This window comes from Microcaecilia unicolor, chromosome 2, assembly GCF_901765095.1.
Source record: "Microcaecilia unicolor chromosome 2, aMicUni1.1, whole genome shotgun sequence".
NCBI lineage: Eukaryota > Metazoa > Chordata > Amphibia > Gymnophiona > Siphonopidae > Microcaecilia > Microcaecilia unicolor.
The window spans coordinates 425,925,308-425,952,604 of record NC_044032.1 but is presented as its reverse complement, the minus strand read 5'-3'; the positions used below and the strand labels follow the sequence as shown (position 1 = coordinate 425,952,604).

General features: G+C 46.8%; 1 protein-coding gene across 1 annotated transcript in view; it reads left to right on the top strand.

Annotated features, from left to right (window-relative positions):
- The window catches only part of CENPE (centromere protein E), a 466,760-nt gene that overhangs the window by 24,607 nt on the left and 414,856 nt on the right, over positions 1–27,297 (top strand). Inside the window, 6 exon segments of the mRNA XM_030192156.1 lie at positions 2,778–2,867; positions 2,944–3,062; positions 3,312–3,431; positions 18,922–19,003; positions 20,842–20,909; positions 20,994–21,068. Coding sequence (XP_030048016.1) covers positions 2,778–2,867; positions 2,944–3,062; positions 3,312–3,431; positions 18,922–19,003; positions 20,842–20,909; positions 20,994–21,068 — 554 coding nt within the window.

Below are 27,297 nucleotides of genomic sequence, written 5' to 3'. Positions count from 1 at the left end.
TGAGGAGGAGAAACTTAGCACCGGGGGAGGTTCATTTCGAATATCCTGTAGGTCAGATTTAGTTGGAAGTTGTTGTTTTAAAACTTCCCAAGCTTCTTCTAATGGAGAGGGTCTAACCTTTGGTCGCGCACCCAATTCATCCCATCTAGGAGGAGTAGAACACTCAGGTTCTAGAGTCGGCATGGAAGGGTTCACAGGAACTGGGGGCGCTTTAATGAAACCCCGATCATAGAGTTCCTGACAAATAGCCCGTGTCTGTGTAGCAGGACTACATGGAATGAAGCCCATCTGTCGTAACTGAGACAGGATAGGGTAATGCAGGGATGCGGGAGGCAAGGAACCAGTTTGGACGGAGGAGTCCAAATGTGGCGGCGGAGGTGAAGTCTGAGTTGAATGTCCCATGTATGGGTAGGTAGCCGTTTGAGTAGTCATGTGTGAGGTCAATCCTGATCCTGGCACAGGACAGGTGGAGGTCTGGGCAGCCGCATCAATCTGACTGATGTCTGGGTGATGGATAGTGACCGGAACCGATGGGTCCTGGACACAAGGGTAATGTTCAATAATGGGGGGGGGTATGTCAATCTCATAACCTCCAATAGTACGATAGACATGAGGTTGTGGAGTTAGCGTTTGGGTAGTTGCTTGCATCGTTGGGGCAGTTATAGCAGCGGGCGACTGAGCAACAGTCTGAGCCACTGGTATTGTTGCAGGGGTTACGGGCGGCTGAGTTGGTGCCGACCCCTGGGACATAGGGAGAGGGTTCTTTTGAGATGGAAGAGGAGATAGATCAACAACACCAGCAATGTGCACAGTGGTAGGTGGGTCAAATATCATAGGAGCGGGAGATACCGCAGGCAGCGGGGGTGTCACTGTCTGAGATCCCTGAGAATTCTGTCGCTGAGGATTTGTGACAGGTTTATCACAATATCCTGGGGGTATTGGAGTATATCCCACTGCACATGGTAGCAGCTTAGTAGAGCTTGCGGCGGCAGCTGCGTCGTAAGGTGGTGGGGCGGTAGGTGTTACTGGATCTTGGTAGGGGGCTTGGTCGCAATCGGACTTACCTAGAGCTCTATCATGCTGGTTTTGTGCAATAAGTATGAATTTATTAATGGCAGCTAAATGTTTATCCCTAGATTTCTCTGTTTTGTGGGACTCATTGTAGCAGACCAAAGCTTGGAGTTTGCCCTAATCTACTCTTTCTGGTTCAGTCTGTGTAGTTTATTTGTGTATAGCAGATAATAAGGAAAGAGTACATATAATACAATATGTAGGAATAAAGACAAGGATAGTTTTCAGGAATAAGATCTTATTTATTCTTACCAAGATAAAGTCTTCAGTTTAATACATACATCTGGGTTCAAATGCACAGAGCTCTGCCGTCGGTCAAGTGCTGAAGAAGCTTCTAACTTTTCTGTCTGAATGTTAACTCTTTTATAGGCACAGATCTCAATGGCAGTACCTATTTTTTTTCATCTTATTGGCCAATATCTCTGTACCAATTTTTTTCCCTTTTCCGGCAGATGGTCATTTGTACTTTTTGTAACATCTTGTACCAACTTCTTTCCTGTTCTAGTTATTTTGAAACATTTCTTTTTTTTCCTTTCCGGCCAGGTGTCCATCTCTACCCAACTGTCTTTTCCGGTAAACATCTCTTTCTTTTGCTATTTCAAAACCTCGCATCATTTCCTTCACCCTGAACATCTTGTCTTTATCTTATATAGAAACATCCAGTTTCACAATCTATTTTTATATAATCTTATGACCTGCGTGCCATGTTATAGAGAGAGAAGCTAGATTTTACAAACCATTTTTATCTATTATTCTATCATCATATATGCTATATCCAATTTGTAATTTGTTTCAGGTTTTATTAAGACTGCATCATATGGTCCTGCGCTTGCAGGTTCTCAACTGTTATGCCATTAGTGGGTTATCAGGCCTAGTCAAGGCTCCTCTGCTGACCAAAGTCCTGTAACCTGGCTTACCACCATTCCATAGGAAAACAAAAATGTATTTCATTTTTCACACAGGCAGATTGGATTTGTGACTACAGAATTGCTAGAGTGCTTTGCTTTGAATGTACACCACTTGGAATGCTTTTGTGACTGCAGCCAGAATATATAAAATAGGGGGAGGTGTGGCTTCTTGTTTAGGGTGCTCAGATGTGGTTGCGGGATTAGTTAAGGACAATTGGGGAAGAGCTGGTTACAGAGGGGTTTTATAATTTTGTATACACTGTTGCTTCTCTTTCTGTTATAGTTGTGACTTTGTATATCTTGGAGGGGGGGGACAGTTTTCAATTAAATATTGTTATTTAAAAAAAAATACATAACCTATGTGATGCTGTTTTTATTTAACAAAAGGTTGGTGGGGAGGGGGATGGAGAGATAGCGGTGGTTTGGGAGGGAGGGTGAGGGATGGGGGGGGGGGTAGAGATAAGACTGTAATGATATGGTAAAAAGTTTTGTATCACGAGCCTTTGGATGTTGAGATGATGTTGATAATCTACTCTTTATGAAAATCAATAAAATAAAAAAAGGTTGGTCAGGTTGTAGTCCTATAGTTTCCTCTAGTTTTGCCACAGTAGTATCTAAATTAGCATAATTCCTGCTGTTGCATGACCAATAATTTCTAGTTTACCTAAGGTGTAAACGATGAATATATGTATAAAATTGCTGAATTTACCTTTTTAATTAATGCTCTAGGTTCAAATTTAGGAAACATTGCACATTTGTACTAGAAAATTAACTAACTGCTGCATATCTTTTCCTTAGATCGTGTGTTCCATTCAGGTGAAGCTACTGAAACAGTCTATCAGGAAATAGCAGTTCCAATTATCCATTCTATTGTACAGGGTTACAATGGTAAGGTTACTGATTGTACAGTCAATTCTAATTTTATATAAATAAGCCCACTAATTTAATGTCTTCCTTGTTGCAGGCACAATTTTTGCTTATGGACAGACAGCGTCAGGAAAAACCTATACAATGATGGGTACAAATACGTCTTGTGGCATCATACCTCATGCAATTGGTGACGTCTTCAAAATTATTAATGAAGTAAGTGTAACAGCACAAGATAGTAGCTGTTATCCTGAATTACAGGCTAAGATTTTTCTTATGGTTTTACATAGGGCTGAGAATTAAAATTCAAAATATTTGAGACTGCATTTTTTGGGGGGGTATATCATCTGAAATATTTTGAATTGAATGTTCTGGATTGGGTAGAGCAGGGAAGGGTGTTTTATAAATACCAGGATATACTCTATTTTGCCTTAGACCTTATAACTGGAATCTGTTTGGTTTCAGAATATGAATCGAGAGTTTCTGCTACGCATTTCCTATATGGAAATCTACAATGAAACTGTAACAGATCTGCTTTGTGATGGTAGGAAAAAGAAACCGTTAGAAATTCGAGAAGACATGAATGTAAGTAAATTTTAAAATGATGCATTAAATTTTAGACTTTTGAACTAAACTTTTTTTTTTTTTGTGCCATCAAAAATGAAGGGTACACCATTTTGGTAGAGTTCACCATGTATCGTGCTCTCTTTGAATGTGTTAAGAGATATGATATGTTGGACTGGCTGGGTGATTTTTAGTGGCAATACTATATTGTGCTCTGTAGAGGATCTGGTTTCAGTTCCTTAATTGGTTCTTGTGCTCCTGGGTTGCTACATTACACAGATGGCCTTCATAGCACCTGGGGATGGAGGAATTTCCAACCATTTTTTTTGCTGCACAGACAGCCTTCATAGCACCTAGGGATGGAGGAAGGTCCAATTAAAAAAATTTTTTTTTTTTTTTTTTTTTTTTTTACAAAGGTGCACTAGCATTTTTAGCACGCGCTAACTGTACAAGCCCATCGGAATATTATGAGTGTCTACACAGTTAGTGCACCTTTGTGTAAAAAAAACCAAAAACTAACTAACTATATATATATATATATATATATATAAAATATAATATCTAATGGCTAACAGGTCTGTTAGAATTGATCTGGAACTCCGAAGGAATTGGGAAGGAAATGGAATGAAGTTAGTAGAGAGCATAAAGTTTTACCATAGATAACATTCTCCGAGAACAAGCAGGCTGCTTGTTCTCACGACTGGGTTGACGTCCACGGCAGCCCCCACCAACCGGAACAAAAACTTTGCGGGCGGTCCCGCACGCAGGGCACGCCCACCGCGCATGCACGGCCGTTTTCCCGCCCGTGCGCGACCGTTCCCGCTTAGTCTTTTCTTTTCCGCGCTGGAGAGAGCCATGTTCGTCTCTCTCTCTGTTAGCCCCGGAAACCGGACCGCGCCTTAGACACGAGTTTTTTCTTCGTTTGCTTTCTTTGATTGTTTTTCTTTTATTCTGTTAAAAAAAAGAAAAAGAACTTTGTTTTTCCCCTTGTACTTTTAGCGGGGGCGCCTCGTTGCGGCCTTGTGGTCGCGCGGTCGATTTATTTTTCGAGGTGTGATTTTTACCGCCACCATCAACGACTTTGACTTCGCCGACACGATTTTTCTGTCGATGTCCTCGAAGGTCCTCAGTGGATTTAAGAATTCTCCGAGGACAAGCAGGCTGCTTGTTCTCACGACTGGGGTGACGTCCGCGGCAGCCCCCACCAACCGGAAGAAGCTTCGCGGGCGGTCCGCACGCAGGGCACGCCCACTGCGCATGCGCGGCCGTCTTCCCGCCCGTGCGTGACCGTTCCCGCCAGTCTTTTCTTTTCCGTGCCTGGAGAGAGACGTGTTCACCTCTCTCTCTTCCTCAGCCCCGGAAAACCGTCGCGTTGTTCGCGAACCTTCGTTACTTTCGTTGTTATTCGTTGCGTGTTCCCAAAAGTTTTTTTCTTCTGTTTAAAAAAAAAAAAAAGAAAGAAAGCGCTGTATTTTCCCTCGTTTTCTAGCGGGGGCGTCGCGTTGCGGCCTTGTGGCCGCGCGGTCGAGTTGTTTTTCGAGGTGTGATTTTACCGCCACCATCGACGACTTTGATTTCGCCGACGCGATTTTTCCGTCGATGTCCTCGAAGGTCCCGAGTGGATTTAAGAAGTGTGGTCAGTGCGGCCGGCCTATCTCGCAGACCGACACTCACGCTTGGTGCCTCCAGTGCCTCGGGCCGGAGCACGATACCAAGTCGTGTACTTTGTGTCTTGGTCTCCGGAAACGGACTCAAGTTGCGAGGCAAGTTCTTCGGGACCGTCTTTTTGGAACTTGCGCCGGCCCCTCGACGTCGACCTCGACGGCATCGGTATCGACGGCCGGTTCTTCGGTACCGGTATCGATGTCCGCGAAATCGGCACCGATGGCATCGACCCCAGGAGCACAGGTCCCGTCGGCCTGCCGGTCCTCCGGTGACGGTAGGGGTGAGAGGCCGCGTGGGCAATCGGCCCCGGTCACTCCCTCTGCTCATGGCCCTCGGGACCGAACCCTGTCTGACCCGTTCCCTCGAGACTGAGGGGGATCGACCTCCTCCTCCTCCATTCCACCTAGCGCGGATGACGGGCACCGCAAGAAACCAAAGAAGCACCGTCATCGGTCGCCATTGATGCACCTGGCGCTGGAGAGGAGTCGACGCCGAATAAGCGTCAGCGTCGAGAGGAAAGGTCCCCCTCGGTAGTGGAGGTACCGACGCGTCAGGGTCCCAGCACTTCGGTGCAGTCTCCTGGACCCGAGCAGCTTCCGGCACCGACGCCTCTACCGGCCCCCCCCCCCCCCCCCCTCGTCTTTCCCGGCAGCGGGCCTGGACGAGTGCCTCCGAGCCATCCTTCCGGGGATCCTGGAAGGGCTGATGCGCCGGGGGTGCTTGCGCCCTCGTCGCCGTTGACTGTGGCGCCGGCGAGCTCTAGCCCGGTGCCGAGGCCTTCGACACCGACGCCGCTTGCGGCGCCGGTCTCGACCGCCACGCAGGTGGAGTCGACGTCGATGGAGGGAGCTTCGTCCCCGCCGGCGCGGGAGTCCACCGCTCAACGACACCGAGGCCTCGGTGCCTCGACGTCGAGCCGGGCCCGGTTGAGGACTCAGCTGCATGAGCTTATGTCCGACACCGAGGAAGAGGCCTCGTGGGGGGAGGAGGAGGACCCCAGATATTTCTCCTCAGAGGAGTCTGTGGGCCTTCCCTCCGACCCCACGCCTTCACCAGAGAGGAAGCTCTCGCCTCCTGAGAGCCTCTCCTTTGCCAGGGATATGTCTATATGCATTCCCTTCCCCGTGGTCTCTGTGGATGAGCCGAGGGCTGAGATGCTCGAGGTCCTCGATTATCCATCATCACCTAGAGAGTCCTCCACGGTGCCGTTGCACAATGTCCTCAAAGAGACACTGCTTCGGAACTGGATGAGACCATTATCTAATCCCACCATCCCCAAGAAAGCAGAGTCCCAATACAGAATCCACTCGGACCCAGAGTTAATGCGGCCCCAATTGCCTCATGACTCTGCGGTCGTGGACTCTGCTCTCAAGAGGGCACGGAGTTCGAGGGATACCGCCTCGGCGCCCCCGGGGCGGGAGTCTTGCACTCTGGACTCGTTTGGGAGGAAGGCCTACCAATCTTCCATGCTCGTGACCCGCATCCAGTCTTACCAGCTCTACACGAGCATCCACATGCGGGACAATGTGAAGCAACTGGCGGACCTGGTTGACAAGCTCCCGCTGGAGCAGTCCAGGCCTTTTCAGGAGGTGGTCAGGCAGCTGAAGGCATGCAGAAAGTTCCTGTCCAGGGCTATATATGACACCTGTGACGTAGCATCTCGTGCTGCGGCCCAAGGTATAGTGATGCGCAGGCTCTCATGGCTGCATGCCTCTGACCTGGACAACCGCACCCAGCAGAGACTGGCTGACGTCCCTTGCCGGGGGGATAATATTTTTGGTGAGAAGGTCGAGCAGCTGGTGGACCAACTGCATCAGTGGGAAACCGCCCTCGACAAGCTCTCCCACCGGGCGCCTTCAGCATCTACCTCAGCAGGTGGACGTTTTTCCCGGGCCCGGCAGACTGCACCCTATGCTTTTACCAAGCGTAGGTACACCCAGCCGGCCCGAAGGCCTCATCAGGCACAGGGACAGCCCCAGCGCGCTCGTTCTCGTCAACAGCGTGCGCCTAAGCAGCCCCCTGCGCCTCCACAGCAAAAGCCGGGGACGGGCTTTTGACTGGATCCATGGGAACATAGCCGCCCTCAAAGTGTCCGTACCGGACGATCTGCCGGTCGGAGGGAGGTTGAAATTTTTTCACCAAAGGTGGCCTCTCATAACCTCCGACCAGTGGGTTCTCCAAATAGTGCGGTGCGGATACGCCCTGAATTTGGCCTCCCTGCCACCAAATTGTCCTCCGGGAGCTCAATCCTTCAGCTCCCATCACAAGCAGGTACTTGCAGAGGAACTCTCCGCCCTTCTCAGCGCCAATGCGGTCGAGCCCGTACCACCCGGGCAGGAAGGGCAGGGATTCTATTCCAGGTACTTCCTTGTGGAAAAGAAAACAGGGGGGATGCGTCCCATCCTAGACCTGAGAGGCCTGAACAAATTCCTGGTCAAAGAAAAGTTCAGGATGCTTTCCTTGGGCACCCTTCTGCCAATGATTCAGAAAAACGATTGGCTATGTTCACTGGATTTAAAGGACGCATATACTCACATCCCGATACTGCCAGCTCACAGACAGTATCTCAGATTCCGCCTGGGCGCACGGCACTTTCAGAATTGTGTGCTGCCCTTTGGGCTCGCCTCTGCCCCACGGGTGTTTACAAAGTGCCTCGTTGTGGTAGCGGCGTATCTACGCAAGCTGGGAGTGCACGTGTTCCCATATCTCGACGATTGGCTGGTCAAGAACACCTCGGAGGCAGGAGCCCTCCGGTCCATGCAGTGCACTATTCAACTCCTGGAGCTGCTGGGGTTTGTGATAAATTACCCAAAGTCCCATCTCCAGCCAACCCAGTCTCTGGAATTCATAGGAGCTCTGCTGAATACCCAGACGGCTCAGGCCTTCCTTCCCGAAGCGAGGGCCAACAACCTCCTGTCCCTGGCTTCGCAGACCAGAGCGTCTCAGCAGGTCACAGCTCGGCAGATGTTGAGACTTCTGAGTCATATGGCCTCCACAGTCCATGTGACTCCCATGGCTCGTCTTCACATGAGATCTGCTCAATGGACCCTAGCTTCCCAGTGGTTCCAAGCCACCGGGAATCTAGAAGATGTCATCCGCCTCTCCACCAGTTGCCGCACTTCACTGCTCTGGTGGACCATTCGGACCAATTTGACCCTGGGACGTCCATTCCAAATTCCACAGCCCACGAAAGTGCTGACGACGGATGCATCTCACCTGGGGTGGGGAGCTCATGTCGATTGGCTTCACACCCAGGGTCTGTGGTCCCTCCAGGAAAAGGATCTGCAGATCAACCTCCTGGAGCTCCCAGCGATCCGGAACGCATTGAAGGCTTTCAGAGATCGGCTGTCCTGCCAAACTATCCAAATTCGGACAGACAATCAGGTTGCAATGTATTACACCAACAAGCAGGGGGGCACCGGATCTCGCCCCCTGTGTCAGGAAGCCGTCGGGATGTGGCGTTGGGCTTGCCAGTTCGGCATGCTTCTCCAAGCCACATACCTGGCAGGTGTAAACGACAGACTGAGCAGAGTCATGCAACCGCACGAGTGGTCGCTTCATTCCAGAGTGGTACGCAAGATCTTCCGAGAGTGGAGCACCCCCTCGGTGGACCTTTTCGCCTCTCAGACCAACCACAAGCTGCCTCTGTTCTGTTCCAGACTTCAGGCACACGGCAGACTAGCGTCGGATGCCTTCCTCCTTCATTGGGTGACCGGCCTCCTGTATGCTTAGCCTCCCATACCTTTGTTGGGGAAGACCTTACTGAAGCTCAAGCAAGACCGCGGCACCATGTTTCTGATAGCGCCCTTTTGGCCCCGTCAGATCTGGTTCCCTCTTCTTCTGGAGTTGTCCTCAGAAGAACCGTGGAGATTGGAGTGTTTTCCGACTCTCATTTCGCAGAACGACGGAGCGTTGCTGCACCCCAACCTTCAGTCTCTGGCTCTCACGGCCTGGATGTTGAGGGCGTAGACTTCGCTGCGTTGGGTCTGTCTGAGGGTGTCTCCCGTGTCTTGCTTGCCTCTAGGAAGGATTCCACTAAAAAGAGTTACTTTTTCAAGTGGAGGTGGTTTGTCGTTTGGTGTGAGAGCAAGGCCCTAGAACCTCGTTTTTGCCCTGCACAGAACCTGCTTGAATACCTTCTGCACTTATCAGAGTCTGGCCTCAAGACCAACTCAGTAAGGAATCACCTTAGTGCGATTAGTGCTTACCATTATTGTGTGGAAGGTAAAGCCATCTCTGGAGAGCCTTTAGTCGTTCGATTCATGAGAGGCTTGCTTTTGTCAAAGCCCCCTATCAAGCCTCCTGCAGTGTCATGGGATCTCAACGTCGTCCTCACCCAGCTGATGAAACCTCCTTTTGAGCCACTGAATACCTGCCATCTGAAGTACTTGACCTGGAAGATCATTTTCTTGGTGGCAGTTACTTCAGCTCGTAGGGTCAGTGAGCTTCAAGCCCTGGTAGCTCATGCTCCATATACCAAATTTCATCACAACAGAGTAGTGCTCCGCACTCACCCAAAGTTCCTGCCGAAGGTGGTGTCGGAGTTCCATCTTAACCAGTCAATTGTCTTGCCAACATTCTTCCCCAGGCCGCATACCCGCCCTGCTGAACGTCAGTTGCACACATTGGACTGCAAGAGAGCATTGGCCTTCTACTTGGAGCGGACACAGCCCCACAGACAGTCCGCCCAATTGTTTGTTTCTTTTGACCCTAACAGGCTAGGGGTCGCTGTCGGGAAACGCACCACCTCCAATTGGCTAGCAGATTGCATTTCCTTCACTTACGCCCAGGCTGGGCTGGCTCTTGTGGGTCATGTCACGGCTCATAGTGTTAGAGCCATGGCAGCGTCAGTGGCCCACTTGAAGTCAGCCACTATTGAAGAGATTTGCAAGGCTGCGACGTGGTCATCTGTCCACACATTCACATCATATTACTGCCTCCAGCAGGATACCCGACGCAACAGTCGGTTCGGGCAGTCGGTGCGGCAGAATCTGTTTGGGGTGTAAATCCAACTCCACCCTCCAGGACCCGCATTTATTCTGGTCAGGCTGCACTCTGTTAGTTGTTCTTCGTAGGTCAATTTTCTGTTGTATCCTCGCCGTTGCGAGGTTCAATTGACCTGGGTTCTTGTTTTGAGTGAGCCTGAGAGCTAGGGATACCCCAGTCGTGAGAACAAGCAGCCTGCTTGTCCTCGGAGAAAGTGAATGATACATACCTGTAGCAGGTGTTCTCCGAGGACAGCAGGCTGATGGTTCTCACCTACCCTCCCTCCTCCCCTTTGGAGTTGCATTTCATAGTTTTGCTTGTCATTCAACTGGCGGGAACGGTCACGCACGGGCGGGAAGACGGCCGCGCATGCGCGGTGGGCGTGCCCTGCGTGCGGACCGCCCGCGAAGCTTCTTCCGGTTGGTGGGGGCTGCCGCGGACGTCACCCCAGTCGTGAGAACAATCAGCCTGCTGTCCTCGGAGAACACCTGCTACAGGTATGTATCATTCACTGTGTGGTCGGTGCGGCCAGATCTCCAATCTCCATCTGTTCCTCCTCTAGTCCTTCAGTAACCTCCATTTTATCCTCCTCTTCAACTTCCCCCAACCTCTCCAGCTGTCCCTCATCACCTTCCTCAGAGACCATTTCCCAATCTTCTATCTCCTCCCCTAACTCTTGCACAGCCGGGTGGGGAAGAGAGGGATTCTGGGACTGGTAGTTCCTCCTCTTCTTCTTTAACCCGGCCAACCTCTCTGCCTCCGGTAGCGCAGCTTTCTGAATGTGGGTGTTGTGCACGTGAAGTCTGCCCCGTTGGGGTTCCCCGGCTGACTGCACCCCCCTTCTACGTGCCTTCCCGGATCCCCTTTCACCTGCCCTCTCACACCTGCTATCCTCAGAGAATAGGGAAAGGGAAATGGGACTTGATATATCGCCTTTCTGTGGTTTTTGCAACTACATTCAAAGCGGTTTACATATATTCAGGTACTTATTTTGTACCAGGGGCAAATGGAGGGTTAAGTGACTTGCCCAGAGTCACAAGGAGCTGCAGTGGGAATCGAACTCAGTTCCCCAGGATCAAAGTCCGCTGCACTAACCACTAGGCTACTCCACTCCTGCTACAGGTAAGTATCTTTGCTTTCTGTTCCTACAGCTCCTTAATTAGCCATTAGGAAATGCATTTTTAACTAAATATGGTCCGAGAAATAGAGTAATTTCCCCTAAATGATAGCAGACACTTTAAATTTTAAGAAACATGTGGCTCCTGCATTAAAACCTGAAGTTTCAGCTGGTCAGAATCCCTGTTTCCTATCTTTGGAACTACAACAAGAAACCCGGGGGCTGGCGATTTGCCACTTTCCGTCTCTTCTGTTCCGCGGGTCAATCCATGACATCTGCTGGGTGTTGTGATCAATGTAGAAGATGCTCCCTGATCTCATCTCATGGTTTCCAGTATCATCTCTATGCTGATGACACCCAACTGTATCTCTCCACACCAGACATCACCGCGGAGACCCAGGCAAAGGTATCGGCCTGCTTATCCGACATTGCTGCCTGGATGTCCAACCGCCACCTGAAACTGAACATGTCCAAGACCGAGCTTATCGTCTTTCCACCAAAACCCACTTCTCCTCTTCCTCCACTTTCTATCTCAGTTGATAACACCCTCATCCTCCCCGTCTCATCTGCCCGCAACCTCGGAGTCATCTTTGACTCCTCTCTCTCCTTCTCCGCGCATATCCAGCAGATAGCCAAGACCTGTCGCTTCTTCCTCTTTAACATCAGCAAAATTCGCCCTTTCCTCTCTGAACACACCACCCGAACTCTCGTCCACGCTCTCATTACCTCTCGCCTGGACTACTGCAACTTACTCCTCACCGGCCTCCCACTTAGCCATCTATCCCCCCTTCAGTCTGTTCAGAACTCTGCTGCACGTCTCATATTCCGCCAGAACCGATATACTCATATCACCCCTCTCCTCAGGTCACTTCACTGGCTTCCGATCAGATACCGCATTCAATTCAAGCTTCTTTTTCTTACCTACAAATGCACTCAGTCTGCTGCCCCTCACTACCTCTCTACCCTCATCTCCCCTTACGTTCCCGCCCGTAACCTCCGTTCACAGGATAAATCCCTCCTCTCAGTACCCTTCTCCACCACCGCCAACTCCAGGCTCCGCTCATTCTGCCTTGCCTCACCCTATGCTTGGAACAACCTTCCTGAACCCTTACGCCAAGCCCCCTCCCTGCCCGTCTTCAAGTCTTTGCTTAAAGCCCACCTCTTCAATGCTGCGTTCGGCACCTAACCCTTACCGTTCAGTGAATCCAGACTGCCCCAATTTGACTGCCCCTATCGGACCGACCGTTCACTTGTCTATTAGATTGTAAGCTCTTTGAGCAGGGACTGTCTCTCTTTGTTAAATTGTACAGCGCTGCGTAACCCTAGTAGCGCTCTAGAAATGTTAAGTAGTAGTAGTAGTAGTAGTTCTGTGCCTACTCTCAGCCGGCAAGCAGCGGCAGCTCTCCGAGCACTCCAGCTTTGTCTGCTGTGGGGGAGGGGGAGGCTGGGTCGATTTCGTCCGCTGTTGTCGGCACCTGCAGTGGCTGCTCTACCCCATCCCACCTGGGCTCATAATGTCTGCTCCCCGACCCGGTTGCTTACTTTCATCTCTCTGTCTAGTTCAATAGTGGCCGTAGGCGGGCCCGAGTGCTGATCGCCAGCCTACACTACTACGGATGGGGAGGAGGGAGAAGAGATTTACAAGACCGGGACCTTACCATGGTCTTCTTCACAAATGTTCCTTCGGCTCCTGGACTGGCTCATGCAGGTGGCACGCTAGCTCTGCCTCGGGGTCGAGTCCTTCCTTGATGAGCGATTCCTCTTCCTGCACGTTGAGCGAATGGGAATGGTGAAGGTATTTGAAGTGGGTGGAGAGGGGACTACGCTACTACTACTACTATTTAGCATTTCTATAGCGCTACAAGGCATACGCAGCGCTGCACAAACATAGAAGAAAGACAGTCCCTGCTCAAAGAGCTTACAATCTAATAAACAAAAAAATAAAATAAGCAGATCAAATCAATTAATGTGTACAGGAAGGAGGAGAGGAGGGTAGGTGGAGGCGAGTGGTTACGAGTCAAAAGCAATGTTAAAGAGGTGGGCTTTCAGTCTAGATTTAAAGGTGGCCAAGGATGGGGCAAGACGTATGGGCTCAGGAAGTTTATTCCAGGCGTAGGGTGCAGCGAGACAGAAGGCGCGAAGTCTGGAGTTGGCAGTAGTGGAGAAGGGAACAGATAAGAAAGATTTATCCATGGAGCGGAGTGCACGGGAAGGGGTGTAGGGAAGGACGAGTGTGGAGAGATACTGGGGAGCAGCAGAGTGAGTACATTTATAGGTTAGTAAAAGAAGTTTGCACAGGATGCGAAAACGGATAGGGAGCCAGTGAAGCGTCTTGAGGAGAGGGGTAGTATGAGTAAAGCGACCCTGGCGGAAGACGAGACGGGCAGCAGAGTTTTGAACCGATTGGAGAGGGGAGAGGTGACTAAGTGGGAGGCCAGCAAGAAGCAGATTGCAGTAGTCTAAACGAGAGGTAACGAGTGTGGATGAGGGTTTTGGTAGAGTGCTCGGAAAGAAAGGGGCGGATTTTACGGATGTTGTAAAGAAAGAAACGACAGGTCTTAGCGGTCTGCTGGATATGAGCAGAGAAGGAGAGAGAAGAGTCAAAGATGACCCCAATGTTTCGAGCTGAGGAGACAGGGAGAATGAGAGAGCCATCAACAGAAATAGAAAATGGGGGGAGCGGGAAGGTGGGTTTGGGGGGGAAAATGAGAAGCTCGGTTTTGGTCATGTTTAATTTCAGGTGGCGTTGAGACATCCAGACAGCAATGTCAGATAAACACGCTCAGGGAGGACTATGGCCAGAGTTCAGGAAGGATTTTAAAACAACGATAAAAAGGTAGTATTTTGATTTACTGCGGGAGCAGGGGTTAACTAACCGCTAAAAAGCTGCAAATTTTTTGCATTCTCGTGGTTTTACAGCAGTTTACTATGTGTACTCGCTTACGTGTCATTCTCTACTGGTCACCATCTAGAATTGTCTATTCAATACAAAATTGACTTGGTGCACATTAAAATTTTTCCTCACCATTAGCATCTCACTGTGAACATTAAATCCCATCCTGATTAAAAAAAAAAAAAAATTCATTAATTCCAACCCATACTTATCCAAAGACTTTGGTAAACCTCCATGTTTATTGCAGTTAAGGAAATTGTATAAACTTCCCACCAATTCCCTGCAAATAGCATTCCAGATATCTGGTGCTACATAATGTCTATAATCTTTCTCCAAGGACAAGCAGGCTCCAATATTGTCACAAGTTGGTGATGCCAGTCCATGTCGCCTAGTCCGGCATTTTGCCAAAGTAAAAATAGAAAACAACAAAAAAACTACTAGGATTAGCTTTAAACTACCCCAAGTCCTATCTCCACCCTGTTCGGCAATTGGAGTTCATAGGAGCCCTGGTTGACACACAGACAATTCGAGCCTACCTCTTGGAGACGCGAGCAGACAATCTTGTCGCACTCGCTTTCAGGGTTTGAGCCTCTAAGCAGGTCACAGCTCATCAGATATTGAGATTGTTGGTTCACATGGCCTCCACAGTGTATGTTACGCCTATGACACGTCTTCACATGAGATCAGCTCAATGGACCCTGGCTTCTCAATGGTATCAAGCCATGGGGAGTCTACAAGATGTCATTCAAGTGTCCCCAGAGCTTGTACGCTCCCTATAGTGGTGGACCATTCTATCCAATTTGACGCTGGGATTTCATTCCAAATCCTCAGCCACAGAAAGTGCTGACAACAGATGCATCTCTCCTGGGTTGGGGATCTCATGTAGATGAGCTTCACACTCTGAGTGCCTGGTCCTCTCAGGAAACGAATCTTCAGATCAAATTCCTGGAGCTTCGAGCGATCTGGAAGACTCTAAAGGCTTTCAGAGATCAGCTGTCTCATCAAATTATTCTTATTCAAACAGATAATCAGGTTGCAATGTATTACACCAACAAGCAGGGGTGCACCGGATCACGCCATCTGTCAGGAGGCTGTCCGAATGTGGCATTGGGCTTGCCAACATGGCATGTTCCTTCAAGCCACCTATCTGGCAGCGCAAACAACACCCTGTCCGACAGGCTGAGCACGATAATGCAACCGCATGAGTGGTCTCTCCATATGGGCGTAGCCAGCAAGATCTTCCGAGCATGGGGCACCCCCTCGGTGGATCTTGCTGCCACTCAGATTATTCACAGGGTTCCTCAGTTCTGTTCCAAGTTTCAGGCCCACGGTAGACTAGCGTCAGATGCCTTCCTCCTCAATTGGAATACAGGTCTGTATGCGTATCCTCTGATACCTCTAGTGGGAGACTGTTGAAATTCAAGCAAGACCGCGGAACCATGATTCTGATCGCCCCATACTGGCCGTGGCAGATATGGTTCCCTCTTCTTCTGGAATTATCTTTCGAAGAACCGTGGAGGTTGAAGTGTTTTCCAACCCTCATCACACAGTATGAGGGGTCACTTCTACATCCTAACTTCCAGGTTCTGGCTCTCACTGCTTGGATGTTGAGAGCCTAGAATTTGCTTCCTTGGGTCTTTCGTAGTGTGTCTCCCCAGTCATGCTGGCTTTCAGGAAAGATTCCACTAAGGTGCTGCTCTTTTAAATGGAGGAGGCTTGCTGTCTGCTCTGAGAGCAAGGTCCTAGATCCCCTTACTTGCCCTACTCAGACCCTGCTTGATTACATTCTACACTTGTCAGAGTCTGGTCTAAAGAACAACTCCATAAGGGTTCTCCTTAGTGAAATTAGTGCTTATCATCAATGTGTAGAAGTTAAGCCCATCTCTGGACAGCCTCTAATTATTCAGTTCATGAGAAGTTTTCTTTTGTCAAAGCCCACTGTCAAACCTTGCCAGTGTCTTGGGATCTCAACGACATTCTCACCCAGCTGATGAAAGCTTTTGAGCCTGAATTCCTGCCAACTGAAGTACTTGACCTGGAAGGTCGTTTTCTTGGTGGCTGTTACTTCAGCTTGTAGGGTCAGTGAGCTTCAGGCCTTAGTAGTGGATGCACCTTATACTAAGTTTAATTACAACAGAGTAGTCCTTCGCATGCACCGTAAGTTCCTGCCAAAGGTGGTGTCGGAGTTCCATCTGAAGCAGTCAATTGTCTTGCCAGCATTCTTTCCCCGACCTCATGCCCATCCTGGTGAAAGCACTTTGCACACCTTGGATTGCAAGAGAGCATTGGTCTACTACATGGAGCGGTCAAGGCCCCACAGACATTCCACCCAGCTTTTTGTTTCTTTTGATCCCAACAGGATGAGGGAACGCACTGTTTAATTTGACTGGCATATTGCATTTCCTTCACTTATGCCAGCCTGAGCCAACCTTGGAGGGTCATGTCACAGCTCACAATGTGAGAGCCGTGGCTGAGTCGGTAGCCCACTTGAGTTCAGCCTCCACTGAAGAAATTTACAAGGCTGCGGCGTGGTCATCAGTCCACACATTCACATCACACTACTTCCTTGAGCAGGATACTGGACTCAACAGTTGGTTTGGGTAGACAGTGTTGCAGAATTTGTTTGGTGTCTAGAATACAACTCCACCCTCCTAGGCCCGTTTTATTCTGTTTTAGGCTGCGCACTCATTCAGATTGTTTATAGTTTCGTGTTAATCTGCATTAGTGCCGTTACGAGGCCCAATTGTTTGTTGTTTTTGGTGAGCCTGGATGCTAGAGATTCCCCACTTGTGAGAATATTGGAGCCTGCTTGTTCTCGGAGAAAGCGAAGATACTTACCTGTAGTAGGTATTCTCCGAGTACAGCAGGCTTCATATTTTCACAATCCTGCCCCACCTCCCCTTGGAATTTCTCTTTGGTTATTTTTTATTTTATTTTTACTGAGGATACAGTGTTCGTGCGTTGAATGGTAAAGCACTCGCGCTTGCTCAGTGGAGCACGGCTCATGCTCCACAAAGCTGTATTTTTTTACTTTGGTAAAATTCTGGACCGGGCGACGTGGATCGGTGGCACCCACTTGTGAGAATATGAAGCCTGCTGTCCTCGGAGGAATACCTGCTACAGGTAAGTATGTTTGCTTTTTCTACATGTTTCACTTAATTCAGAGCTAAGGGCATAAACACACCCTGCAATGATATTGTGTGTGTGGTGTTTTTTTTTTAACTGACTCCAAACAGCAACTGGCAACCAATGCAAGGATTGAAAGGCAGCAGAAACTGAATCCTTTGAGGCCCAATATAATATCAGCTGTGGAATTTTTGAGTCTATCTTATTACCACTGGTGATCCTTAAGCACAGATCAAAGCAGAGAACCACCTTGCCCCGAGAGTCAGGTTCAAATGCTTTTGTCAATATCAAAGCCTTAGTATTGACCTCTTAATGCGGGAACCCAACATCAGGGAGATTGTGGCTTTACCTACTTGCCGTCCCAAGTGCTTACGTGAGTAGATAAGCTTGGTCTCCAGGGGGATAAACCATTATTCATATCTTTTTCTGTCTGGCCACCCAGGAGAACCTGTCCTGTTAACATTATTCATTAATAATCCTAAATAAAAATCATGATCAGGAAAAGGTTCATTTCAAAAGTAGTCTCAAATGCCCATCAACGTGTTCAATGAGATCATTAGAAACTGCTTGATATATCAGTTGAACCTATCCTACTGTTTGATAAATGGCATAAATTCTGCTCAGTACTACATAATACTGTTCTATCCTAGACAAAAGGGCCTTGAAACAGGTATTGTGAAGGAATATTGTGGAAACTATTATAAAATCACTGAACACATATCCAATCATAGTTTAATGGGACAGAATCAACATGAATTCAACCAAGGGAAGTCTTACTTCCCTAATTGCTTCATTTCTTTGTGTGACTAAATGTAGATAAAGGTGAGCTGGTCGATTTATAGTCAACCTAGATTTTCAGAAAGTGTTTGACAAAGCCCTGAGAAAATTTAGTCATGGGATAGGAGGCAATGTTCTGTTATAGATTAGGAACTTGTTGATGATAGAAAATGGGGAGTAGGGTTAAATCGCCAGTTCTCTCAGAGGAGGGTGAATAGTGGAGTGCCTCGAGGATCTGTACTGGGATTGGTGCTATTTAACATAAATTTGAACAAGTGAGGTGGTTAAATTTGCAAATGACACAAATATATTCAGAGCTGTTAGAGCTGCAAATTGTGAAAAATTTCAGCAAGTCCTTAGGAAGTTGGAAGACTGGACATCCAAATGGCAGATGAAATTTTGGGCCCTTTTTACTAAGCTGTGCTATAGGTGTGCTAGCGTCTTTAGCACACGCTAATGCTACAGACACCCATAGGAATATATGGGTGTGTCTAGCGTTTAGTGCGCACTTGTGCACCTTAGTAAACAGAGCCCTTAATGTGGACAAATGCAGTGATGTACATTGGGAAGAATAATCCAAATCATAGTAACATGATGCTAAGATCCACCTTAGGAATTGGCACCCAAGAAGAAGATCTAGGTGTCGTAGACAATGCGCTGAAATCTTCTGCCTACTGTGTGGCGGCAGCAGCCAAAAAAGCAAACAGAATGCTAGGAATTGTTAGGAAAGGGATAGAAAATAAGGCAAAGAACATTAATAATGCCTCTCATCACTTCATGGTGTGACCACACCTTGACTGTTGTGTGCAATTGTGATCACTGTATCTAAAAGAGCAGAAAAGGTTCAAAAAAGGGTGAACAAAATGATTAAGGGGATGGAACTCTTATATGAGGAAAGGTTTAGGAGGTTAGGACTCATATATATATTTTTTGTCTTGCTCTTTTAGAGGAGTGTATATGTTGCTGACCTCAGTGAAGAAGTGGTTGTGCATCCTGAAGATGTCCTGCAGTGGATTAAAAAGGGAGAAAGTAAGACGTAATCTACAACTACATGTGGCGTTCTGTTGACTGGTTTGCTTTATACTCACATCTGTAATGAACCTGTTACCGGAGATAAGCATCATGAATAGTTGCTCATAGGCCTGGTGTATACTTCATATTTAGAAGCTGCAGATCTTTCAAGATGTTCTTTTGGTGCATGGTGACTTACAGATCTTAAACCAGGCTTGTTCAAGTTCAGTCCGTTGAGGGCCCCACAAACAGACCAGATTTTCAGGATATCTGTAATGAATATGCATATCTATCCTATGGAGATATCCTGAATCCCTATTTTTGGCTCTTGAGGACTGAACTTAGATAATCCAGTCTTAAACTGGAAATGGTTAGTACAGTGGGCTGGGGGACTGGGTTCAAATCCCACTTTAGCTCCTTGGGACTTGATCCTTCATTGTCCCAGGTACAAAAAACAAACAAACAAACCTGATTTTGAGCTCACTAAGGGACAGAGAGAGAGTACCTACATATAATAAATGTAAACCAAAACCACTTTAATTGTACCACAGAAAGGCAGTACATCAAATCCCCTTACTCTTACCTTTTTAACCAGTCTTTTTTTTTTTTTTAATCTGGTTAAGCAAACAAGCAGTTTCTTGAATCCTTCTGCACTAATCCCAAATGTCTAGTAGATTTGGACCAAGTAGATTTAATGACAGAAGATGGCATGAGCCTGTCTGGCCCAACTTGTGAGGTTTTATACTGTTTTATTAAACCTCCTTGGTTTTGTATTCTTTATTAGGAGATTGGGGGGGGGGGGGGGGAGTGTAGGTGTTTGGGAAGTTTTTCGAGGGGTCTGTGAAGGGGGGAGTATTAATGTTTTTTTGTCAGTGTTCCACAGCTTTTTAAAATTTTTTATTTTAAATGCTGTATTGACTATTTCAGTGCTGCGCTATATGCAAAAAAAAAAAAAAACATCTCAAAAAGACATTTATTAGAGAACATGAATTGCAAGTTGTATAAAAAGTTGATGCACTTATGCAAGTTACAAAATTGGTTCCCTTCTAACATTTAGCATCTTGCACATAATAAGCATTCCTTCCTGTCTGTCTGATGCGATTAGACTCCAATCGCCCTATTCAAAGGCTCCTACCCAGTTAAATCACTTGTGTGTGGGTTGAATATTGGCCGGCAAGTTTCTGCCTTCCTTTCTCTCCTCGGCTCTGCTCATTGTCTCGTACACAGAACCCTCTGGAAGCCTTTCACTGCTCCTTGTGCTCTGACAGCTGTTTTATTTGTTTGAAAGCTTCATATATGTAATTCCTCTGTGTACATCCCTATGTTGCACAAGCTAGCATGTTTCAAAATATAACTGAGTTATAACAATGCACAATGACAAAATGGATGCAGCAGCTGATAGTTTTTGTTTTGGACTTACCAAGATGGCGGCTGCTGGGGGAACAGCTTCAGTTTTTTGATGTGCCGTCTACTGTCATTAAATCTTGATTTCGACTGCATATTCCTCCAGTAAATGTAACATTGTTCTCCATTGACTAGCAAGCTTGAATTGGGCAAACGAGGGTGATGTCATCTAATGGAATTGGGATGGAAAGTTCTGAGCATGCATGGCTCTTTCCATGTATATATGGATAGACTGGCCCTCGAACAATCACTTTTTTTTAATGTGGAGGTGTATTTTCAAAGCACTTAGACTTACAACGTTCCACAGTAACCTATGGAACTTTGTAAGTCTAAGTGCTTTGAAAATGAGCCCCATAGTGTCTAAAAATTGTGTGCCAGCCAAACTTTTAGAAGCTAAATTGCTTGATTAAAAACTGGTATTTTTTTTTGTTTTTGGACTTTTTTTCTTTTAGAAAACAGACATTATGGGGAAACGAAAATGAATGAACGCAGTAGTCGTTCTCATACAATTTTTAGAATGGTAAGTGATAAATCATTGTCTTTATTCTTTAGGGTTTTTGTTGTTGTTGGTGTATAGATAATTTAAAATTCTTTCTCTGTTCAGATTATAGAAAGTAGAGAGAGGACAGATCCGGGAAACGCAGAAAACATTGAGGGATCATTTATGGTATCTCATCTGGTGAGTTCATTATAACAAATATTCTTGAATATATGTAGGTTTTACATGGTGTGTTGGAAGATTTTGTAGTACTAAGCAGGGACATCTACATAACCCATTTAATTTTTCTGATACATGTAACAGCTTTACAGCCATATCATTTGCATGGTTAACTTTCCTATGTACTAACATTTAATTCCATTTCAAACACTATGCAAACTTCAGTTGCAGAATGTACCATTCTCCGAGGAAAAGCAGGTCATAATTCTCACAACTGGATAACACAATCCTACGTTGCCCGGTCCGGAACTTTTAACAAGCTTAAACAGAGCTTAGTGGAGCACAAGAGTTGCTCCATCGTGCATACGCGAGTGCCTTTCTGCCTGCTATGAGAGCTCGGTTACCACAGTTCTTTTTCTGCTGCTGTGAGGAGTGGCTGCACTTCTCAGTCCGGTCTGTAAAGAGCTTTTGGCGTCTTTCGGCATGTTTTTCAGCTGTTTTTTGCTGTGCCTGTGTTTGGGTTTCCATTTTTCCTCTTCCTTTTTAGTTTTCCTTTTTTCCCCAGTTTCAAGTTTCCTTTATTTTCTGCATCATAAGGCCACATTTAGGCCTTCACTTCAGCCGGGTTTTTCCTTTTCTTTTTACTGGTGCCTCGCCCCTTTTTCTGGCACCATTGCTTTGTTTGGCTGCGGAGGTTTTTACGTCCATATCCACTCAAGTTCGCAGTGGCTTCAAGCACTGTACCCAGTGCAATTGGACCATCTCTGGCAAGGACACCCATTCATGGTGTCTGCAGTGTTTAGGGCCTGACCATAGCCCTGCTAATGGTGTTCTCTTTCTTTGGATGAAGAAGTGGACCCAGGTTGCTAGAGAGGCTCAATGTGAGAGAAGTTTTTGAGCCCGGTCCGATGCATCGGCATCAAGGTTAGTGGCGTCGGCATTGACATTGAGTGCTGCATTGGGAGCGTTGGTACAGTTGATTAAGTGGTTAAGTCTTTGGTCTTTTGCTACACCAGTTTGACACTGGGAGCAGTGTTGCATTGAATGGGTATCCACCTGTTTCGATGCCTACTACTGTGCAGGACTCTCGGGATCATCCAGCATCAACCCAACCCCAAGGTGAAGTGAGGATTCAGTGTCGTCCTCGTTGGCACTGAGGAGCCTCGATTTTGGGTGAAGGCCAAGAAGCATTAGCATCGATCATCCTCAACACATGATGCCAGGAGCTCCAGGACTTAGAGGGATTCGGCACCCAAGAAGCGTCGGTGATGGGAGAACCACTCCCCCTCTATTCAGGATGTGCCAATGTGTTGGTCTCCCAGCGGCCAGGACCATCTTGACCCCAGTGGTTCTGCAGCCGTCTTGGAGCCGGCAACTCAGCCTTTCCCGGTGTTGGCCCTCAATGAGCGTATCTGGGCCTTGCTTCCCAAGCTGCTAGATGGCCTTTTTGCAACGGTGTGCATCGGTGTTTGTGTGTACTCTGCCTCCCGTTTCAGCCCTGCTTGGCTCTCGGCCTGCGGTGTGGCCTCTGATGCCGGTATTGTGTGCGGCCCCAGTGTCAAATACCACCCAGTCTGGCACTCCCTCGATGTCGGTAGAGGAAGCATCTCGGGAGTCAAGGCGGGAAGGCCTACTGGGAGAAGGCTGATGGTCGCCCAATAGCGCATGGTTCGGAATAAGGTATCTTTTAAAGATATCACCAAAACGGGGGATAGGGTATCCTGATAGTGAGGTTGCAAAAGAGACCATATTAGATCAGGTATCCTTAAATAAAAATCAAACAAAAGATTGCAATTTAATACAGTCAAGTACTGAGCATGATGTAAATAGGAACAACAAACATAGTCTGAGATGTCTATTGCAAATGCCAGAAGCCTTAGAAATAAGATGGGAGAGTTAGAATATATTGCACTAAATAAATAAAATTAGATATGATAGGAATCTCTGAGACCTGGTGGAAGGAGGATAACCAGTGGGACACATTCATACCGGGGTACAAATTATATTGTAGTGATAGGGTGGATCGAATTGGTGGAGGGGTAGCATTGTATGTTAAGGAAGGCCTTGAATCAAATAGATTGAAAACTCTACAGGAAACAAAACATCTCGGAATCCCTATAGATTGAAATTCCATGTGTAAAGGGGAAAAGGATAGTGATAGGAGTGTACTACCATCCACATGGCCAGAATGAACAGACGGATGTAGAAATGTTATCGGAAATTAGGGAAGCTAACAAACTGGACAACACCATAATAATGGGTGATTTCAATTACCCCGATATTGACTGGGTAAATGTAACATCGGGGCATTCTAGGGAGGTAAAATTCCTTGACGAAATCAAGGTTTGCTTTATGGAGCAGCTGGTACAGGAGCCGACAAGAGAAGGAAAACTTCTAGACTAGTCCTTGGTGGAGCGCATGATCTGGTGCGGAAGGTAATGGTGATGGGGCTGCTTGATAACAGTGATCATAATATTACCAGATTTGATATTAGCTTTGGAGTAAGTATACACAGGATATCCAATACATTAACATTTAACTTTCAAAAAGGAGACTATGATAAAATGAGAATGGTGAAAAAAAAAAAACTTAGAGAAGCAGCTGCGAGGATCAAAAATTTGCATCAGGCGAGGATGCTGTTCAAAAATACCATCCTGGAAGCCCAGGTCAAATATATTCCATGTATTAAAAAAAGGAGGGAGGAAGACCAAACGACAGCCTGTGTGGTTATAACATGGGGTGAAGGAAGCTATTAGAGCTAAAAGAAAATCCTTAAGAAAATGGAAGCAGGCACCGACTGAAAATAACAAGAAACAGCATAAGGAGTGTCAAGTCAAATGCAAAGCACTGATAAGGAAGGCAAAGAGGGACTTTGAAAAAATGATTGCGTTGGAGGCAAAAACACACAATTATTTTTAGGTATACTAAAAGCAGGAAGCCGGCAAAAGAATCGGTTGGACTGTAAGATGACCGAGGGGTAAAAGGGGCGATCTAGTAAGACAAAGCCATAGCGGAGAGACTAATGAATTCTTTGCTTCTGTCTTTACCGAGGAAGATTTGGGAGTGATACCGGTGCCAGAAATGGTATTCGAAGCTGAGTTGGAGGAACTGAATGAAATCTCTATATAAACCTAGAGGATGTAATGGGGCAATTTGACAAATTGAAGAGTAGCAAATCTCCTGGACCGGATGGTATTCATCCCAGAGTACTGATAGAATTGAAAAACGAACTGGCGGAACTATTGTTAGTAATATGTAAATTATCTTTAAAATCGAGTGTGGTACTGGAAGATTGGAGGGTAGCCCATATAACGTCGCTATTTAAAATGGCTCCAGAGGGGACCGGTGAGTCTGATGTCGCTGCTGGGCAAAATGGTAGAGGCTATAATAAACGGCAAAATTACAGAGCATATTCAAAAGCATGGATTAATGAGACAAAACCAACGTGGATTTAGTGAAGGGAAATCTTGCCTCACCAATCTGTTACATTTCTTTGAAGAGGTGAACAAACATGTTGATAAAGGTGAGCCGATTGATACTGTGTATCTAGATTTTCAAAAGGCATTTGGAAAGTGCCTCATAAAAGACCCCAGAGGAAATTGGAGAGTCATGGGATATGAGGTAGTGTCCTATTGTGGATTAGAAACTGGTTAAAGGCTAGAAAACAGAGAGTAGGGTTAAATGGTCAGTATTCTCAATGGAGAAATGTAGATAGTGGGGTTCCTCAGGAGTCTGTGCTGGGGCTGCTGCTTTTTAACATATCATAAATGGTTTACTCTCATCGCTAATTAGAGAGGTAATAAAATTTGCTGCTGATACAAAGTTATTCAAAGTTGTTAAATCACGAGAGGATTGTGAAAAATTACAAGAGGACCTTACGAGACTGGGAGAGTGGGCATCTAAATGGCAGATGACATTTAATGTGAGCAAGTGCAAAGTGATGCATGTGGGAAAGAGGAACCCGAATTATAGCTACGTAATGCAAGGTTCCACGTTAGGAGTCACCGACCAAGAAAGGTATCTCGGTGTCATTGTTCATACGTTGAAATGCGCTGCTCAGTGTGCAGCAGAGGCTAAGAAAGCAAATAGAATGTTAGGTATTATTAGGAAAGGAATGTAAAACAAAAGTGAGGATGTTATAATATCTTTGTATTGGTCCATGGTGTGACCGCACCTCGAATATTGTGTTCAATTCTTGTCACCGCATATCAAAAAAGATATAGTTGAATTAGAAAAGGTACAGAGAAGGGCGACAAAAATGATAAAGGGGATGGGATGACTTCCCTATGAGGGAAGGCTGAAGCGTTAAGGGCTCTTCAGCTTAGAGAAGAGACAGCTGAGGGAAGATATGATAGAGGTCTATAAAATAATGAGTGGAGTGGAGCAGGTGGACGTGAATCCTTTGTTTACTCTTTCCAAGAATACTAGGACTAGGGGGCATGTGATGAATATACAATGTAGTAAATTTAATACGAATTGGAGAAATTTATCTTTTCACTTGACGTGTAATTAAACTCTAGAATTCGTTGCCAGAGAATGTGGTAAAGGCAGTTAGCGGGGTTTAAAAAGGGTCTGGACAGCTTCCTAAAGGAAAAGTCTATAGACCATTATTAAATTGACTTGGGAATATCCACTGCTTATTTCTGGGATAAGCATCATAAAATGTATTGAGCTTTTCTGGGATTTTACCAGGTAGTTGTGACCTGGATTGGCCACTGTTGGAAACAGATACTGGGCTTGATGGACCTTTGGTCTTTCCCAGTGTGGCAATACTTATGTACTTATGAGTCGACTCCAAGGCGCCCTTCTTGAGGACATGGTTCCTCCAAGTTGAGGCAGGCTCAGTCTCAATCATCCCATGAGGGGAGGATCCACGGTACTTTTCGGAGGATGAGTTCAAGGCATCCCCTCTGAACCTCCCCTCTACTTGAAAGGAGAAAATCTCCGGAGAGCCTTTCTTTTCCCTCTTTTGTAAAGGAAATGGCTATTGGAAGTTGCAGCGTCGCTGTGCAGACTGGGAGTCTGTGTTCCCTTATCTCAACAATTGGCTGGTGAAGAGCATGTCTGTGGATGGGGCTCTGGAGTCCATGCAAAGGAATATTCAAGTGCCCAAGCTACTAGGGTTAAGTTTAAACTACCCCAAGTCTTTGCCCTACTCAGCAACTGGAATTCATTGGATCCCTGCTTGATACACAGACAGAGCCTTTCTCCCAGAGCCGAGAGCAGACACTCTAGTAGCACTGGCTTCTCAGGTTTGAGCCTTCCAGCAGGTCACAGCTCTGCAAATATTGAGTTTGTTGGGCCACATGGTGTCTACAGTGTATGTAACCACATGACCCTCCTTCACATCAGATCAGCCCAATGGACCCTGGTTTCTCATTAGTGCAAAGCCATGGGAATTCTGGAAGATGTCATTGAGTGTCCCCAGAGCTTTTTTGCTCTCTTCTGTTGTGGACCATTGATCCAATTTGACTCTCTGACTTCCATTTCAAATTTCTCAGCCACAAAAGGTGCTGAGACAGAAGCATCTCTCCTGAATTGGGAGCTCATGTAGATGGGCTTCACACTCAGGGTGCTTGGTCTGCCCAGGAACTGATCTGGAAATCCTATCTTATGGAGCTCTGGGCGATCTGGAACTCTCTAAAGGCTTCAGAGATAGACTGTCTCACCAAATTGTACTCGTACACGCAACCTGATTGTCCCTTTGAATTACACCAACAAGCAGGAGGACACCGGATCACACGCTCTGTGTCATGAGGCTGTCCGGATGTGGTGCCTGGCTCAACGGCATGGTATTTTCCTTTGAGCCACTTAATCTGGTGGGCAAAAACAGTCTGACCACAGGCTGAGCAGTATTTTGCAACCACATAAGTGGTCTCTAAACATGGCCATTGATGCAAATTCTTCCGAGCATGGGCACCTCCTCAGTGGGTCTCTTTGTCACTCACATGAATCACAAAGTGCCTCAGTTCTGTTCCAGGCTTTAGGCCCCCGACAGACTAGCGTCAGATGCCTTCCTCCTTCATGGGGGACAGGACTTCTGTATGCCTATTCTCCAAGATCCTCTTGTGGGGAAGACTTTGCTGTAACTCAGGCAAGACCATGATCTTGATCGTGCCTTACTGGCCTTGGCAGATTGGTTCCCTCTTCCTTCTGACATTATTCTCTAAAGAATCATGGAGATTGAGGGTTACCGAACCTCATCACGCAAACCAAAGGGTCCCTTCTGCATCCCAACATTTAGTCTCTG